Consider the following 19,823-nt stretch of genomic DNA (forward strand, 5'->3'; position numbering starts at 1 on the left):
GGCCCTAGAGCGGGGGTCTTCAACGTTTTCAGGCCAAGGACCCCTTAGCTGAGAGAGAGATGAAGCAGGGACCCCCCCACTACACATTGTATAAAATGGTGTTGTAGATTAAAAATGTTCCTAGATTTAGACAGTGTGGACTTGTTTGACAGCACTTGTTTGACAGCACTATCATCAGTGTAGGTTGTTGGTTTAATGTGTATTTTTAGACATCGAACCACTTGTCTTGAACCGTCAATACTTATCCTCCTCTTCTTTTCCCTCTACACCAAACCTCTTTGCCAAGAATAGCAGATCTACAAGCTCACAACGCCTCGCAGCGCGAGGCGTTGTGAGCTTGTAGATCGGCTATTCTTGGCCAATGTCTCACACAGAGTAAGGATACCAGGGTTCAAGTGGTTAGTGTAGGAAAAATAAAGTTCTTATCACACAGATTTGGAGGACCCCCTGTAGTAACTCTGAGGACCCCCTAGGGGTCCCGGACCCCCTGTTGAAGACCCCTGCCCTAGAGCTTTCGACCACTGGAGCATTTTTTGAGCAGCAGTCATGCTTTCTCCATTGTCCAGCATGTGCAGACCCAGAAGGCGGGGGCTGCCCATTTGGTTGAACCTAAATTCTTATGGAATGGGAGGCAGCCAGACAGGGATTGGTAAATATAACAATTGTGTTACAGTCTCAAGACGAGGTGCGCTTTATAGTCCATGGGCCATGCAAGATGTCGGTATACGAAAGGTGGCAAAGGTTACCATACATTTTTGAAAAGCTCTATACAGTATCTGTAGATTCTATTTTGGTATGATAACCCTTTCTGAGACACAGCTAAATTGGTGTCCCATTAACTTTACTTTACTTTTAGTAGCATATGAGGGGTCAGGTTTTTTTTATGATTCTGAATCCATTGCAAGCAAAACGGCTAAAACGGCCCCCACAAAAATGTAAAAAGTCATGACTCATCACTTTTCATCACTAAACCATAGTCGTGTAAGTTGTGGGGCTGTTTTTAGACCAAGGAATGATTTTTGTGCAAAACAGATGCTTGCAATGGATTAAGAATCGTGAAAAAAACCCTGGTTTGACCCCTCATATGCTACTAATTTCCTTTTTTCCCCTTTATAGTAAAGTTAATGGTACAAACTCTAGCAGCTGATAACACCAATTTAGCTGTGTCTAAGAAAGGGTTATCATACCAAAATATAATCTACAGATATAGAGCTTTTAAAAAATGCATGGTAACCTTTGCCACCTTTCGGATACCGACATCTCATATGGCCCATGGACTACTATACCAGGGCAGTGCCGTACGTGGAAATATTTCGGGCATTGTAATGTTCAGCAGCATCCGTATTCGTCCCGCTGTATGACATCGTTCGTGCTTTCAGTTGAGACGCAAACCGTTTTCGGTTTGTAGTCATCCCTCAATGTCTTTATATTAAAAAAGAAAGAAGCCGTTAGGAGCTTAGGAGGAAAGCAGGCCACCCTCCATTAGAGAGTTCAGAAAGAACTTACAACAAGGTATATCGGGATAATGTACACAACAACATGAATCCTGTATTCTTTGGCTGTTTGATGTCACAGCCTCTTATCTCGTGGTCATTTCACCTTGGAGCCCATCCAGTGTCCCTGCCTATTTGGTATCGGCTGGACTGGGCGCAAATCAACGGAAAGGAACTGAGCGTCCCGGGCTTTTGACGCGATAACGCAACCCCAGGAAGCATTGTTCAAACCTTTTCCAGAGATTTCCGCCTCGCATTTAATGAAATTCAAAACTACCGCTAGCCTTTTTCAGCCGCCTACATCCCCACGTTTCTCCGGGCACAATCTGGGAGTCCCTGCCCCCCCAATGTTTGGAGTCAAACGCTGCAGTTGAAAGCGGTAATCGTGGTAATCGCGGCGGATTGCGATGGTTAACCCATTTAGGCCTAGCATTATTGAATGCTTTAACCAGTGAAAAATAGCAGATATACAAGCTCACAGCGCGGCACCGAGTGCCGCGCTGCGAGCTTGTAGATCTGCTATTTTTGAAAAAGTCATGAAAATGTGTGCAGATCTTTGAATATTTATATTTTTTAGAGCGAACGTTTGTAACTCAAATGTTGCTTCTGGGTGGTCCCTGGAACTAGATATTTTGAAATGGGGGTCCGTGGCCAAATAAATATCACTTTGGGGGTCCTTCACATGAAAAGGTTTGAGAACCACTGACATAGTAGTCTCTCAAGAACAGACTAGCTGAGCTCCAGTTAAAGTGAAAAGGACCTTTTCTTTGACGACGGCTGGCCAGATTGCTGACATAGTTTTTCCACAAATCTTAGAAGGATTCAAAAGACACTTATAGAATCGGGTCAAAATTCTAATTTTCACGATTTTTCAAAAATAGCAGATCTACAAGCTCGCAGCGCGGCACTCGGTGCCGCGCTGTGAGCTTGTATATCTGCTATTTTTCAATAGTTAAAGCATAAAATATTGCGTCATAATGTGTTCAGGCCTAAATGGGTTAAACTGTTACGGTCGCTCGTGTCAAGGCTGACTTCAACTAGTCTCGGGATCCAGCCTTTTCAAGAAAGAAAAGCTTGGGTAAAGCCCCCAGTAACTGTGGTTCAGAACCGTTCAGCCAATCAGGCGAGTCTGTGTGTATACAAACACATTCCCCCCTCCACTCTATGACGGGCATCAAACAGGTCGTAGTCTTTGATGCTTTCATTGATAAGAGAGATCCCTAACGAGCTATTGACACTTGTATGGCTCAATCACCATTTGAAGTTCAAAGGGAGCAATTAAGAGCTCTGGCCAGCTCAAAAACACAGATCAGTGAGGAAATGCCATTGGCCGACAGGAGCCATCGGCTCGAGTATCCCCTCCCCTTCTGGGTCATAGAATGGCCGGGCTCTTTCAGGCTAGACTTCAACTGACCGCCTGGCAAAGAACCCCGCTCCCCGGGCCTCTTAATTCTGCGGCGTGCAGAGGTAGTTCTGCGACCCGCCGTGGTGGTGGTGGTTCTGGGGAGTGGAGTAGTAGTTGGTCTGGTGGTGCTGATGATGGTGCTGGTGGAGGTTGTTGCTCTGCGGTGTGGAGTAGTAGTTGTGGTGGTGGCTATGGTGGCCGTTCTGGACGTTTCCATAGGCGAACAGCAGGGGGGCCGTGGAGGAGGACGCGGAGGCGACGGGGGGATGGGCGGGGGGATAGGCCACGCCCCCCGTCAAGCTGCCGGCGCGCTGGATGGAGCCGTACCAGCTGGACGGAGTGAGCTGGGGGGCCGTGCAGAGGAAGCTGAGGGGAGACGACGGGAGGAGTAAGTAAGTAAGTAAGTAAGTAAATTGTATTTATATAGCATCTTTTACACAATAAAAACAAGGCAAGTAAGTAAGAAAAAAAAAGTCTATACAGTTAGTTACTAAGAAATACAAAATTAAAATCAAATACCAACAACAAACGCCTGTTCAAACAGTAGCGTTTTGAGGTTGCTTTTAAAAATGTCAACAGAGACTGCGAATCTCAAGGCTTGTGGAAGAGCATTCCAAAGTTTGGGGGCTACAGCTTGAAAAGCCTTGTCACCTTTGGTTTTTAAATGAGTCTTTGGAACCTTTAACAGACCCTGCTCAGCGGACCTTAGGACCCTTTCAGGCTCATAGCGTTCAACCAGATCTTTTAGGATGGGGGATGGGGGAGGAGGGCGCACAAGGACAGGGAAGGACAGAGGTGCACGGAAGGGGGAGGGAAGAAAATCAATCAATCAAAGCAGGGATCTTTTTCAGGCCAAGGACCTCTTAGCTGAGAGAGAGATGAAGCAGGGACCCCCCCCGATACCATATAGTTTGATCGTTTGACAGCACAATCATATTTGTATATTTTGGATTCATATCAATTTGTGTCGTCAGATATGTGACCACTTGAACCGTCAATACTTAATAAACTTAGACCTTTCACTCTGTACTTAGTGTGCTCTCACTAAACCTCTTTGCCGAAAATAGCCGATCTACAAGCTCACAGCGCCTTGTGCTTGTAGATCTGCTATTGTTGGCTAAAGTTCTCAGAATATGGACATTAGGGTTCAAGTGGTTAATATAAAAAAAGGAGAAAAAAGGTTTCTATCACACAAAGATTTGAAGGACCCCCTGTAGTAACTCTGAGGATCCCCTAGGGGTCCCGGACCCCCTGTTGAAGACCCCTGACTTAACCCCTTGAACCCCAGCATCCACATTCTGGGGGAAACATTAGCCAAAAAGAGCAGAGCTATAAGCGCAAACCGCTTCATACGCTTCATGAGATTTGGTGTAGATGGAACTCAATTCCAGTTTATTTTTTATTTTTTAATTAATTTTTATCCCACGATTTTGCAACCCATTTTTTCACCCAGTGCCAATTGCCTATGTAATCCTGGGCTCTGCTCTCCCTCTGCCGCACCTGAGGAGACAACGGACTGACCTCATGCTTCCTTCAATGCATGAGTAGTCCAAGTTGTTTCTTTTCACCTGACAAGGGGGGATTTCCCTGGGATGGACGTAGCGCGTGGAAGGAACACGTTATTCCAACCAGTTCCTTTCCCTTCCATCAGGCACCCCGGCTGGCCAGGGGGAGGCATTATTGAGACCAGGATTACTGCATGTTTTTGTGAGGGTAATCAACCCTAGGAGACACGGGGACAACATGCAAACTCCACACAGAAAGGCCCTATCGCCTACCCCACCTAGGGTGTGGGCGCTGATGACGCGGAGGGAGAAACACGCCGCCAGCACCCACAGCGTCCCCCGGCGGGAATTGAACCCAGGACCTTCTAGCTGTGAGGCAAAGCGCTAACCACTGCGCCACCGTGCCCCCAGTTTACTAAAACAATAGTTTATTTCGATAATAGCTTATCCTCAATCTCACAACTACTTTTGACTAATTAATGGATCTTTTTTAAATGTCCGCCTATGACATGCCCGAGAAATGCAATTTGACAGAAATGCAGAAGTGGCAATAAGTTTTTGTGTGTGTGTGTGTGTGTGTGTGTGTGTGTGTGTGTGTGTGTGTGTGTGTGTGTGTGTGTGTGTGTGTGTGTGTCTAAAAACAGCTCCATGTAGAGAGGAAGTGTGACACGTGTTCAATGTCTTTCCTGTCGTGCAAACATGCAGAGATGCATGCATGTACTGTACTGTTTATGTTTGTGTCATGCATGTTATTAAGTGTTACAAAGAGAGTGTGCGTGTAATGTATTGATTTGTGTACATGTAATCTAATCTGTAACTAGGTGTGTGTGTGTGTGTGTGTGTGTGTGTGTGTGTGTGTGTGTGTACCTAGCTCTATCAGCTCTGCTGGTGATACTCCTGGATAAGTCGTCATCGCTGTCGTAACGTCGGGGGTTGTCAAAGAAATAAGCCCTGGAGCTGAAACTGTGACTGTTGATCATTCCCCCTGAGGTCTAACATACACAGACAGACAGAGAACCAACGGTTATACTAGAAAAGACAATTCCTACAACATTTTAAGTGTGCCTGCAGCTCGCTAAGGGTGTGCATTAGCATTTTTAATATTAGCATTTGTAGCATTAGCATTTTAACATTGGCATTTAGCATTACAATTTTGCAACATTAGCATTAGCATTTTAACATTAGCATTAGCATTTTTAGAATTAGCATTAGCAGAAGTAGCGGTTAGCATTAGGGGTTAGGTCTGTGGGACCACCCACCGAGTTTGAGACCAGTAACATGTTGGGAACTGGAGTTATGGCTGTTTAAAGCCCAGCCAATAGGAAGACAAAGGGGGCATGGCTTATCATTACAGCTCGTCCCTATTGGCCATCTAAGTACTCACACCAAGTTTCGAGACGGTACCATGCTGCAAACTGGAGTTATAGCTGTTTAAAGCTAAGCCAATAGGAAGATAGAGGCGGGGCTTAATACGTCCCTATTGGCCGTTTAAGTCCAGACACCAAGTTTCAAGACGGTACCATGCTGTGAACTGGAGTTTGGCTGTTTAAAGCCATGCCAATATTACAGCTCGTCCCTATTGTATTGTAACTAACTAATTAGTATGGCGGCTTACAATAAGTGTTTTGCCATTACATGGCAGGCACACTTAATTATAGTATCATTAATTTAATGTTTCATTCATTTTTGTTTTTATTTCGTCCCTGTCCCTGATGGTGGTGGAATAGAGCATCGCAGTGGTTTACTGGTCCCACTAAAATAAATCTCCCATTCATTTTCCCCATATACATTTACAAAAATATTTATAGCAATTATGTTAAGCCTAGAACCAAGCAATCCAGGATGGCAGTGAATCATGACCATAAAACCTTTGATCCTATGTGAAAACATATTTTAAAGTGTAATTATTTGATATACTACATTTAATAAATACCCTTTGTTTAGTGATTTTCTAAATGTTCTTTTCATAGAAACAAAGGTTTCATGTTCATGATTCACTGCCATGCTGGATGGCTTGGTTCTAGGCTTAACATAATTGTTGTCTCCACCAGCCGAAGGCTGAGGGAGAGTATGTTTTCCCCTCCGTCCGTCCGTCCGTCCGTCCGTGCGTCCGTGCGTGCGTCCGTGCGTCCTCGCAGTTTGTGAGCAGCTAATCTCCGGCGCCGTTGGCCCGGTCGCTGCCAAAATTAGCACACACACTCCCTGGATGCCAATTTAGAACCTCTGCCCCACATTTTTCAAATCAGCCTCATGGTGGCGCTATAACAGGCCGATTTGTGTGGCCTGGTTGTTACCAGCTAATCTCCGGCGCCGTTGGCCCGATCGCTGCCAAACTGAGCACACACTCCCTGGATGCCAAATCAGAACCTCTGCCCCACATTTTTCAAATCAGCCTCATGGTGGCGCTATAACAGGCCGATTTGTGTGGCCTGGTGGAGACCTGTGCTCGGAAGAGCACTGCTTCTAGTTATAAATATTTTCGTGAAAGTCTATGAAGAAATGAACGGAAGATGTTTTAGTGGGACCAGTAAACCACGCCCACTGTGATTCTCTATACCAGCGGTTTTCAAAGTGGGGCACCCTGGGGTGCCGCGACAGCAGTCCAGGGGTGCCGTGAGATAATTTGATAATATTTGGAATTTATTTGGAAACTTGAAAAAATATTTAGTATCATTTTAAACTTGAAGTACAAAGTTATTTTCAGTCAGTTCTAACCAAAATGGCTATTATCTCAACGTTTTCCTCCCAACATAATCACTAAAATATCATCACTGGCAGAAACCTCGTATCTCCAAGTTTCAAATGTATACGTCTTTTGGTAAAGCAAAACTCTGCTTCATCATACAAGACTGTTGCACAAAAATAGTGAAAACAGCCGATCTACAAGCACGCAACGTGCTTGTAGATCTGCTGTTTTCACTAGTTTAGTACATTTTATAGATGATAAATACAAAACGAACGGTTTTGGACATACAAGGTTTCCACCCGACAACGACGATATGCTATAAATATAAGGTGCTGGGAGTGAAAATTAATAAAAGTATTTACCAGGGTTTGGTTGGGTTTCTGCACTCTGAAGAAGATCACCACTAAACTGGTGGGTAGAAGCTCCCAAAAGAACAGGATGATTCCAAACACGATGTAAGCCTCTCCGCTCACTTCGTGCACATCAGCCTGAATGGAATACACACACAGTTTGTTTAATATACGGTACATCTGTGAGGACTAGGGGTGTAACCATATAGTAACTGAATCGAAAAATAGATTTTAACCCATTCAGAACGGGTACACATTATTGTGTATCATTATTTTATGCTTTATCTATTGAAAAATAACAGATATACAAGCTCACAGCGAGCTTGTAGATCTGCTATTTTTGAAAAATCATGAAAATTAGAATTTTGACCCGATTCTATAAGTGTCTTTTGAATCCTTCTGAGTTTTTTTTCAAAAACCTATGTTTCAATGTCAGCAATCTGGCCAGGTGTAACGATACTTTACATTTTAACAGCGATACGATACGATACGAATCACGATACTCGGTGCCGCGCTGTGAGCTTGTATATCTGCTATTTTTCACTGGTTAAAGCATTCAATAATTCTAGTTAATTTGCAATGATCTACTAGATCGATAAGCAAAAGAAAATGCTGTACCGTCTTGGCTCGTATCGTGTCGTTTTAAAATGCGGTAATCGGTATCGGATTGTTTTGTAATGCAAATAATTGATTGTATGGAAACTAAGTATTTGTGCCTTGTATTTAGCAATTTTAAGAGGGAAAATGAAAAAGAGGGGTCTAATTATTTTTCCATTCCATATAGCTACTCTTGGTCTATCGATAAATGTGTGTAATCGTTGTGTTCATGTCAAGGTGGGTTTGTCCATTAGTGTTGAAATATAATGTCCATGTATTTGCTAGATAATCACAGCGTTTACTTCCATAATAATAGATTTTTTACACGTCTTACACGGATTTAATTTCTTTGCTAAATAGTTACTAAATAGTTACTATATCGATTTAAATCATTGAATCGAATCGTATCGCCATAAATGAACCAACATCGTCCATGTATCGTATCGTTAACCATGTATCAGGATTCGTATCGTATCACTCTTAAAATGTATTGTTACACCCCTAGTGACGACAATTTAGGCCTAGAATTATTGAATGCTTTAACCAGTGAAAAATAGCAGATATACAAGCTCACAGCGCGGCACCGAGTGCCGCGCTGCGAGCTTGTAGATCTGCTATTTTTGAAAAAGTCGTGAAAATGTGTGCAAATCTTTGAATATAATGTATTTTCAAAGCGAACGTTTGTAACTCAAATTTTGCTTCAGGGTGGTCCCTGGAACTAAATATTTTGAGATGGGGGTCTGTGGCCAAATACATATCATTTTGGGGGTCCTTCACATGAAAAGGTTTGAGAACCACTGACATAGTAGTCTCTCAAGAACAGACTAACTGAGCTCCATATAAATGAAAAGGACCTTTTCTTTGATGATGGCTGGCCAGATTGCTGACATAGAAACATAGATTTTCCTTAGAAGGATTCAAAAGACACTTATAGAATCGGGTAAAGATTCTAATTTTCACGATTTTTCAAAAATAGCAGATCTACAAGCTCGCAGCGCGGCACTCGGTGCCGCGCTGTGAGCTTGTATATCTGCTATTTTTCAATAGTTAAAGCATAAAATAACGATACACAATAATGTGTACCCGTTCTGAATGGGTTAGTTTGGCTCATATTCATTTCCTAAACCCTTAGCTTAAACCTCATTACTACATGTTCAAGTAGTTCAAGAACATTGGCTCCTGATGGGGAGCAGATGGTCAGTCATTTAGAATGTACATTTCAGGCAGCTGACAGGGGTTCAACTCCCTTGCTCAAAGACACTTTGATGGCACACTAGTGACTAGGGCATTAACGACTTGTGATTTGTGCAAGTCGACTCGACTCGGTAAAACGTTGAGTTGAAGTCGACTTAATCGTTGGATGACGTCATCACATTACACACGACCCCCCCCCCCCAATGTCCCCAGATGATTAACTCAATCACTCAACTGTAAACAAACCAACACAAAGTTTAATTGTATAGAGGGTATCTTCACATTTCTAAAGTGCCAATTTAAGGACTTTTTAATACTTCTAAAATGACAAATTAAACATTGTCCAAATTGTCAAATATTAGAGGCAGAAATTGTGAAAATAGCAGATCTACATGCTCACAACGCCTCGCATCGCAAGGCGTTGTGAGCATGTAGATCTGCTATGTTCACAATAGAACCATATTATACCAAATGTAATGTAGCACTGTAATATTGGATCATTCCGTCCTTGACAATAAGCAATACTACTGTTTGAATGCTGGACAGATGCACACATGAAGCAAAAATAATGATAGAAAAAAATACAAAGGATTTTTTTTTTTCAACTTCTCTGGTGGGAGTCGACTTGTGTAATTAAGTCGACACAGTCGACTTGTCAACTTTTTCGTTAATGCCCTATGGCACACGCAGTTGAACTTGCGGACGATGGGGATTGAACCTCGGAGCAGTTGTTCTAACATGGCAACACTTGTAGTGGTCATTTTGTTTTTGCTTGCACATTTGATACAAGATTTATTCTTATACTTCTGGGTGGGGTTGCACCACCTCACACTAAGTTCAAACGTAGCCTAGTTGTAACATAAATGGCTTCTAAGTCAAGATTTACGCATTACTAAAATTTCAGCTGTTGCACCACTATAAGCACAAACATTCAATTTATGCAAGAAAAACTGAAAAAGAAAAAAGTAGGAATGTAGATACAGCACAATTTCCTTCTCCTTCTCCTTTCCGACATGTCTCCATTACGACACTAACCCTATCCCTAACCCTAAACTTAACCTCTATGGAAGTGTTGCCACTCCGACAATAAGAAGTCAATGTCGAAATGGAGACATGTCGGAATGGAGAGCAGTCCCCCTTATAGTGACTGACTTATAATTACACTATAGAGAGTATGCGCGTGACATCATTACCTACTGAGTGCAAAAAACTACTTTCTGGCCTCGAAAATCCATACATCCAAACAGAAAAGTCCTATCAGATTGCATTAACCCATTCAGAACGGGAACACATTTTGTGTATCATTATTTTATGATTTAACTATTGAAAAATAGCAGATATACAAGCTCACAGCGCGGCACTGAGTGCCGCGCTGCGAGCTTGTAGATCTGCTATTTTTGAAAAATCGTGAAAATTAGAATTTTGACCCGATTCTATAAGTGTCTTCTAAGGTTTTTTGAAAAACCCATGTTTCTATGTCAGCAATCTGGCCAGCCATCGTCAAAGAAAAGGTCCTTTTCACTTGACTGGAGCTCAGTTAGTCTGTTCTTGAGAGACTACTATGTCAGTGGTTCTCAAACTTTTTCATGTAAAGGACCCCCAAACTGATATGTATTTGGCCACGGACCCCCATTTCAAAACATCTAGTTCCAGGGACCACCCTGAAGCAAAATTTGAGTTACAAACGTTCGCTTTGAAAATACACATATTCAAAGATTTGCACACATTTTCACAACTTTTTCAAAAATAGCAGATCTACAAGCTCGCAGCGCGGCACTCGGTGCATAGTGAAGGGCTAATTCTGAAATGTAATACAACGTTCTCTCTCCCAACAACAGTGGTGGTATCCTTAAAGCAGTGGTTCTCTACCTGTGGGTCGGGACCCCCAGGGGTGTGAAACATTGTTTTCTGACTCAACAGTAAAGTTTAAGTGTATAGAGGCGTTGTGAGCATGTAGATCTGCTATTTTCACAATAGAACCGTGTTATACAAAATGTAATTCCTCAACTCTTAGTGCTCGTCAGGGTGGGGGGTCCCCAGTTAAAATATGATTATTTTGGGGGTCGCGGCCTGGAAAGGTTTAGAACCACTGCCTTAAAGGAACCACAGCACACATCCTGTGGGACAGCTTGTATAGCAAGCAACAGATCTATTAATCTGTAATTCATTGTTGGGATTACACACACACACACACACACACACACACACACACACACACACACACACACACACACACACACACACACACACACACACACACACACACACACACACACACACACACACACACACACACACACACACACACACACACACACACACACACACACTTTGACTGGGTTGTCTCAAAGGTTGAACCCTGATGTAGGACACACACACACACACACACACACACACACACACACACACACACACACACACACACACACACACACACACACACACACACACACACACACACACAGTTATTTATAGACAAACAAAGCCCTTTGCCCCACTGAGCATTGCCTTCCCAAATCCCCTAAGATGGATTGTATGCACATGCATTCAAGCACGCATACGCGCGCGGCCGCGCGCACACACACACACACACACACACACACACACACTAAAGGAAGAGAGCACCCCCACACAGAGAAAGAGTGTACCTGGTCAGAGACGTTGTACCAGCCGTAGTTGAAGGGACTGGGCCGGTCCTGTGGGGACAGTGCCACCACCACCAGGTTATAGCAGGCTCTGGACGTGTACAGCAGGACCACCACAGCTCCTATAGCAGTGGCCTGACATACAGATGTACCCTGCACACGCACGCACACACACACACACACACACACACACACACACACACACACACACACACACACACACACACACACACACACACACACACACACACACACACACACACACACACACACACACACACACACACACACACACACAATTAATTAAATGGTTGAGAATCACTGTGTTAGATGTTCAGGACGCCCAGTAGGGCTGGGCAATATAATCGACATGGCAATACATCGCGATAGTCTATTTGCCAATACTGTATCGATACTTCAGGCCGTAGTATCACGATACTTTTAGGAAAATAAAATATGTTCCCTTGCATAGGAAGGAACCAATGGTATAAGTCTGGTCCTGACACTCCACTGCCTCTAGATGTAGCTGTACAATAAATAGTAGCTACTTTCCCTTCCCATGGTTCAGTGAGTGAGGTCTCTCGAGAAAATGGCTGTGAACGACAAAAACAACAACATTAGAGCAGCGCCTTCAGCTTTTAAAGCTGATTTATCGCAATAGTATCGCATCGCAAAGATTCGCAATATATTGTGATACTATTGCATCGTATGCAAAGATTCGCAATATACGGTATTGTGATACTATTGCATCGTGATCCAAGTATCGTGATAAGTATTGCATCGCGAGATTATTGCCAATATCCACCCCTAACCCCCAGTCTGATATGCATTTGGTGAAGGGGACCGTGTCCACACAAAGCCTTTTAATGATCGGAGGGCCACTTTGGATATCATGTCCACAGCGCTCGCATGCAGTGTTTAGTAACGCCCGCAGTTCAAAACCATCAATAGGGCTGTCACAATTATTACATAATCGTCTAATCGCGATTTTTTTTCATGATCGTTTCCATGTTGACAAATGTTCATGTATTTTCTTAAAGTAAAAAATAGTGGAAATAGCAGATCTACAAGCTCACAGCGCGTCGCGATGCTCATATATATTTTCTAAAGTCAAAAATAGCAGATCTACAAGCTCATAACGCGTCACATATAGATCGGCTATTTCCACTGTCAATGTTCTTCTTGAAGTGACTTGGAGATACAAGGTTTCTGCTCGATAGTGACGTTATGCTTCATTGAGCCGGGGTCACCCTCACATACTAGTTACCCCTTTCCCCTGTACACCAAATATATTCTGCAAAAATGGTGAATGTTCCTTCGAGAATAGGTTGTTGCACACATTGCCCAAAAAAATCGAATCAATTTCATCATTACTTTTATTATTCAAATATTGTCTTTACCTTGGACTCGAGGTAAACATTGGCAGAGGACATCTTGGCAATCTTAAAGAGGCAGACGGCAAGCGAGATGGCACACAGCACGAACAGACTATCATTGACCAGCACCCTGGCCAACACTGCATGCCTGATACCTGCATCACTACAGAGAGAGAGAGAGAGAGAGAGAGAGAGAGAGAGAGAGAGAGAGAGAGAGAGAGAGAGAGAGAGAGAGAGAGAGAGAGAGAGAGAGACTAATAAACAAGTCTGACAAAGGCAAACAGACATTTAGATTAAGTAAATATGAATTGGATGAAATTAGTGGAATATTGGTTGTTTATCCAATTAACCACAGAACCATTTTTGTGAAATAGTCAATCAACAAGCCCACGTGTCGCTGCGAGACTGAGCTTGTAGTTCGGTCTATTTTTGAAATAATCTTCAGCACTTATTTAAAAAGTTTTCATTTGTGTCTATATTTACCACCAAGTATAAAGTGTTTCACAGACAAAAGAAAAGAATAATCATTATGTACTGTATCAGTGGTTCTCAAAGTGGAGTCCAGGGACTCTGTGGGTTCCTTTAGGGGGGGTCTAAATTGACCCATACAAGTCTGAAACACTGACAGTATACAGTGGTGTGATGCCGCGGGCTCGGTTGGGCTCGGCGAGCCCAGACTTATCAAGCTGCACGCACGCGCGCCCCACATGCACGTGCGCTTGTGCACACACGTCGTCAAGATGTGTGACGGCACGGTCAACACTTCAATCCCCTACCTGTCTGCTTTGCATAACAACACTCGGGTAGGCAGGCCTCACCTACGTCCTCATTTACACATATGCGGCCAGCATGACATTCACCTAGCATTCTTTGCAGACTTTATTGTGTGTGGGGTGAGTCTATGTAAAGTCTATGTAAAGTCATTTCATATAAAATTATAGGAAAATACATTAATTGAAACTAAAATAAAAACAAATTAACAAGTAACTAAATAATTAGAAATATAATTACATTAAAGGAGTAGTTCACCCCCAAAATGACTTTTTTTCCCCATTGATTAGTCATGCTATGGAGACTTGAGTTCAATAATTCTTTTTTGTATTTGTCGCATTCCTAAGACAAAAAAAATGGATTATAGTACATTTACCCCCATTGATTCCGGATGGGGACCCAAATGCATGTGGCTCCCCATCCGGAGTCAATGGGGGTACATTTATTGAAAGCAACTTATTGTCTTAGGAATGCGACAAAAAAACTAAAAATATTACTGAACTCTTGTCCCCATGGCCTGAGTAATCAATAGAAAGAAAGTCATTTTGGGGGTGAACTACTCCTTTAAAATGTTGTGTGTTGAATACAGTATATCAACTAGCATCGAGCGTCAGGCTGCGTGTGTTGAATACAGTATATCAACTAGCATCGAGCGTGTGTGCACGTGACGTGCACGTGACGTCATGAATTTAGAGGGCCACCGCTTCAAAATTCCATATCACTCAACTGACAGTATACAAATGGAACCAAATGAACCCACTGTCAGAGTTAAGCCTTGAAATGTGAAAGTTTGAGAAACACTGCACTGTACAATACAAAAACGGAAGCTCTGTGTGAGCTGCCCCTTTACCTTGGTGGCTCAAATCGCTCCAGGGCTCCTTGCACGAGCAGCGCACAGGTTAGATTCACCACCAGGAAGAATATACTGAGACACAGAAAGGCCAAGCGCAACGGGATCCTGATGAGAGAGACACACACAGAGAGAAAAAATAAATCACACCCGTGTGAACTGAGCTTTGGAGGCTGCGTGTGTGTGTGCGCCAGAGATTCCGTTAGCCGGTATTTACCGGCCATTGGCCGGTTAAATGTTTAATTGGCCGGTAATTATAAAGTCCACCGGCCACTGTGGCCGGCTGGGAAAATGCCTCTTAGGCTATTTTATCATTTAATCTTATTATTCACATAATTATTTGTCTAAAGTAGTAAAGCTACAACCATTAAAAAAAAATCATAATTTTAAATTTGTATCATGTTCTGTGAGTCTGTCTGACGACAGCGGAGCTCACCGCCACTGCTGCTGCTTCATGCTGCGCTGTAGAGGTGGGACGTTCGCGAACGAATCGAGTCTTTTGAACGGCTCTTTGAAATGAACGATAGCATTGTGAGCTAGAATGAGCCAGTCTTTTGAACGGCTCTTTGAAAGGAACGGATCCCAGAGATCCGGCTCACTTCAAAGGGCCATAAATCCCATCTCTACTGCGCTGTGCATTGGAAATATCAGAGCTTCAAGCTCACAACAAGGCGAAACGCGCGACGCTGTGAGCTTGTATGTCTGCTATTTTAGACACGCACACGGCCTTACGGAGAAGCACACATCACGTTTCACAGCTGACAGTTCCAGCACCTTGTAACAATCAGCGTGGGTTTAGTGTTCTAATCAGAACAGAACTGGGGTTCTTCCGAGGTAATCAAGCTGGACCCAGTAGCCGATAATGAAAAAGGGACCCGAACTCTGTGGAATCATGGATATTATACAAGCACGCACATGACTTTATGATCGCATGGATGTGATGCCATCGTGGTCAAAGCAACAGAGGCAAGTCAACCTTCCTTGCGCCATCATAACATAACATTAACAAAATAAAACAAATGTGTGTCAAAGGTTTAATGAGACGTGAAGCCAAAATCATATACTATTAACTTATTAATGTGTAGGCCACTGTGTGGCAGGGCGCGCAAACGGTTCGCTTGAGTTGCGCGCCCACTTTAACCTATTCACTTCTTTTTTTTGGCAAGCGATACCTCTACATAAGTAGATAGTTAGGATATTATTTTGTTGGAACATATTGCAATTGCATCTGTGATAAAGAGGAAGGAAGCCCAGCGCAAACATAAAATGGTGTAATTATCAGTTGGGTGCATGGTGCACCATGCAGATACAGTATCTCATCTGCAAACACGTATGTGACGTTCAATATAATATGGCCGATAAATTAATTGATTGGCCGGTAAAATATAATCCTGCCGGCCAACGTGGCCGGCCCCAAAAATGCCTAGCGGAAACCCTGGTGTGCGCGTGTGTGTGTGTGTGTGTGTGTGTGTGTGTGTGTGTGTGACGTGTGTGTGTGTGTGTGTGTGTGTGTGTGTGTGTGTGTGTGTGTGTGTGCGCGCGCGCGCGTGTACGTGTGTGCGTGCATTAGGGCATTCACGAATAGTGACTTTTAGTATTCGAATTATTCGACCCCAAAGTATTCGAATAGTCGAATATTCGACAGGACTGGCCAAACTGTCAAATATTAAGTAAGCAAGAGGCGAACATTGTGAAAATAGCAGATATACATGCTCACAACGCCTCACAACGCGAGGCGTTGTGAGGCGTTGTGAGCATGTATATCTGCTATTTTCACAATATTAATCTGCGGAACCAAATACTTATCAGGGTGGGGGTCCCCAGTTCAAATATGTTTATTTTGGGGTCACGGCCTAAAAAGGTTTGAGAACCCCTGGAATAGAGCATTAACAAATTCATCCACCAGGGGCATTGACAACTCATTCTTATGACTTCCTATCTCGCCAAGCTTTATAAACTATACATTTTTTAAAGAGAAAACAATAAAAAAATAAGCGAATATTCGACTTCGGTGAACAACGTCAAATAGTGACTTTGATATTAGAATATTCAAATATTTGGTAAATGCCCTAGCGTGCATGCGTGCGTGGGTGTCTGCCTGGCCTGCTCAACAATGCCCTTCCCTTAACGTGTGTGTGTGTGTGTGTGTGGTCAACAGAGGTATTGCAGGCTACATACAGACATGCAAGCAGACACGCATACACACACAGCTCTGCTGATGAACAGAAGTCCCAATCCATGTTTTGAGCGGTGGTCACACCACTCCTATACAGAGCTGTCAAAAACAACACTGGTTTTATGGTTGCCAAAGTGTACAAATAGAAACTGTATGCCAACAACGTGATAACTGTCTGGTGAAGAAATGTTAAAACACAGTTTCTCAACAAGTCATCTTCCGTGTCGGGCAATGGATTACATTCCAATTATGGGAAGTGAATTAGAGATGACTAATTACACACCAGCACAGTGTGGGTTATGGCATTTACTGTATGTTGACTCATGTCTAATAATAAGTATGTCTAATTATGTCTAATTATGTTTATTTCCTGCTTAAGATAGTTACGGTTAGGATTTCATTTTAAATTTTCTTTGTTGCAAATAGTGAAGGGAATCATGCATTGTTGTAATTTTGTACTAGGTAGGGTTGGGGTTTTGATAATGAATGAATTTTGAAAATGTGATGTAATATATTTAGAGCAACATTTTGTAACCTGTACGGTTGAATTGTCAAAAAATAATAATCGATTTAAAAAAAGAAAATCGTGAAAAACTGCAAGATCGACTGATTAGCACTAAAACAAAAAACAGACTTACTTGTACTTGGTGAGTTCTGGAGAGTACTTGGCTTTGGCCTTAAACATTACCTGGACAGACAGACAGAGAGAAAGAAAGACAGACAGACAGACAGACAGACAGACAGACAAAGGGACAAAGACACAGCAAGAAATTAAATCACCTTTAGAACAATATAATGTAATAATGTTAAGGCTGTCACAATTATTACATAATCGTCTAATCACAATTATTTGACATAATCGCGATTATTTTTCATAATCGTCATGATCGTTTCCATGTTGAAAACATTTCATATACTCTTTTTAAAGTAAAACATAGTGGAAATAGCAGATCTACAAGCTCACAACGCGTCTCATCGCGACGCGTTTTGAGCTTGTAGATCGGCCATTTCCATTATCAATGTTATTTTTTAAGTATAAAGTTGTCAACTATGTCAGTAATTTCTTTGTATATTTAGGTTATGTGTCATATCTACCATGTGTAACTTCAAAGCCTACAAGCCAAACAGAAATGTAATTGTCAACGACAAAAACACAATCAAATCATTACTCACAATTAGTTGAGGGACAATTAATCATCAAGCAAAATGTCATAATCGTGACAGCCATAAATAATGTGTTTCCTAAGTTCTAAGAAAACACGATTGGTCTCTGAGCTATTTGCAAACTAACCGAGAGTTTGTTCAGCAAATGCTGCCGGGCAAGGCAAATAAACACATTCATTGGTTCCACTTGGGAGGAGAGTGTGAACTTAACAGAGCCTGTGACACATTCCTGCCTATCAGTTCAAATCACAGACCAGACACACACACAGACTATGTGTGTTGCATCCATCTACACAAGGTTGTGTTGACAATGACATATGTAATATGGAATGTGTGCTGAACATAAACAAGAGTTGTCAAGAGTCCATGGTATTGACACCACAACAGGTTTGGGTGACGAAACCCAGGAGGGATCTATCGGCACAGAGAGTTGTGGAACTACCCCAAAACATCCCAGAATTCACTCAATTCAACTCACTTCCTACAGCAGTGGTTCTCAACCTTTTTCAGGCCGCGACCCCCAAAATAATCATATATTAACTGGGGACCCCCCACCCTGACGAGCACTAAGAGTTGAGGCATTACATTTTGTATAACACGGTTCTATTGTGAAAATAGCCAATCTACATGCTCACAACGCCTCGGCGTTGTGAGCATGTAGATCTGCTATTTTCACAATTTCTGCCTCTAATATTTGACAATTTGGCCAATGTTTAATTTGTCATTTTAGAGATATTAAAAAGTCCTTAAATTGTCACTTTAGAGATGTGCAGATTCCCTCTACACACTTACGCTTCATTTTGGTTTGTTTACTGTTGAGAGAGAAAACAATGTTGCACGTTAAGCTAATCATCTGGGGGACCCCCCCCCCCCAATATCATTTGGGGACTCCCCTGGGGGTCCGGAACCACAGGTTGAGAACCACTGTCCTACAACTCCATTTTGGGCAGAGACCTTGTATCGCCATATTTCAACTTTTTACGTCTTTTTGTGCTGCCCTACTTCGTCACGAGAGAGTGTTACTCAAAAGTAGCAGAAACAGCCGTTCTCCAATCTCACTAAACCTGGAGATCGGCTATTTCTGCAATGTTTTACACGTGTGAAAATATATACAGTAAAGCAGGGGTCTTCAAAAGGGGTTCCAGGACCCCTAGGGGGTCCTCAGAGTTACTACAGGGGGGCCACCAAATCCTTGTGGAATAATTAGGATAATTCTTTTAAAATTAACAACTTGAACCCTGGCGCGTCCCTATTCCGAGGAGAACTTTAGCCAAAAATAGCAGATCTACAAGCTCTCAACGCCTCGCAGCGCGAGGCGTTGAGAGCTTGTAGATCGGCTATTTTCGGCAAATAGGTTTGATGTAGAGGTAAAAAAGATCAGACCAAGTACAGAGTGAAAGGTCAAGTTTACAAAATATCGACGATTTAAGTGGTTAAATGTCTGAAAAAAACACATTAACATGAATCCAACAGACTGATGACAGTGCTGTCAAAAAGCATATGAATCTATCTATGAAATCGATGAAAATCTGCATCACACATTTATACAATATAGGCCTATGTAGTGGGGGTCCCTGCTTCATCTCTCTCTCAGCTAAGGGGTCCTCGGCC

General features: G+C 42.6%; 1 protein-coding gene across 1 annotated transcript in view; it reads right to left on the bottom strand.

Annotated features, from left to right (window-relative positions):
- Positions 1-381: 381 nt before the first annotated feature.
- The window catches only part of gpr137c (G protein-coupled receptor 137c), a 44,431-nt gene continuing 24,989 nt past the window's right edge, over positions 382-19,823 (bottom strand). Inside the window, exons 4-10 of the mRNA XM_080720741.1 lie at positions 17,687-17,736; positions 14,873-14,980; positions 13,276-13,414; positions 11,879-12,028; positions 7,452-7,577; positions 5,271-5,395; positions 382-3,264 (exon numbers count right to left, since the gene is read on the bottom strand). Of these exons, the coding sequence (XP_080576867.1) occupies positions 2,940-3,264; positions 5,271-5,395; positions 7,452-7,577; positions 11,879-12,028; positions 13,276-13,414; positions 14,873-14,980; positions 17,687-17,736 (1,023 nt within the window). The 3' untranslated portion in view covers positions 382-2,939. The remainder of the gene's footprint in view (positions 3,265-5,270; positions 5,396-7,451; positions 7,578-11,878; positions 12,029-13,275; positions 13,415-14,872; positions 14,981-17,686; positions 17,737-19,823) is intronic.

The sequence above is a fragment of the Nannobrachium achirus genome, assembly GCF_963921795.1.
Source record: "Nannobrachium achirus genome assembly, chromosome: 24".
Taxonomy (NCBI): domain Eukaryota; kingdom Metazoa; phylum Chordata; class Actinopteri; order Myctophiformes; family Myctophidae; genus Nannobrachium; species Nannobrachium achirus.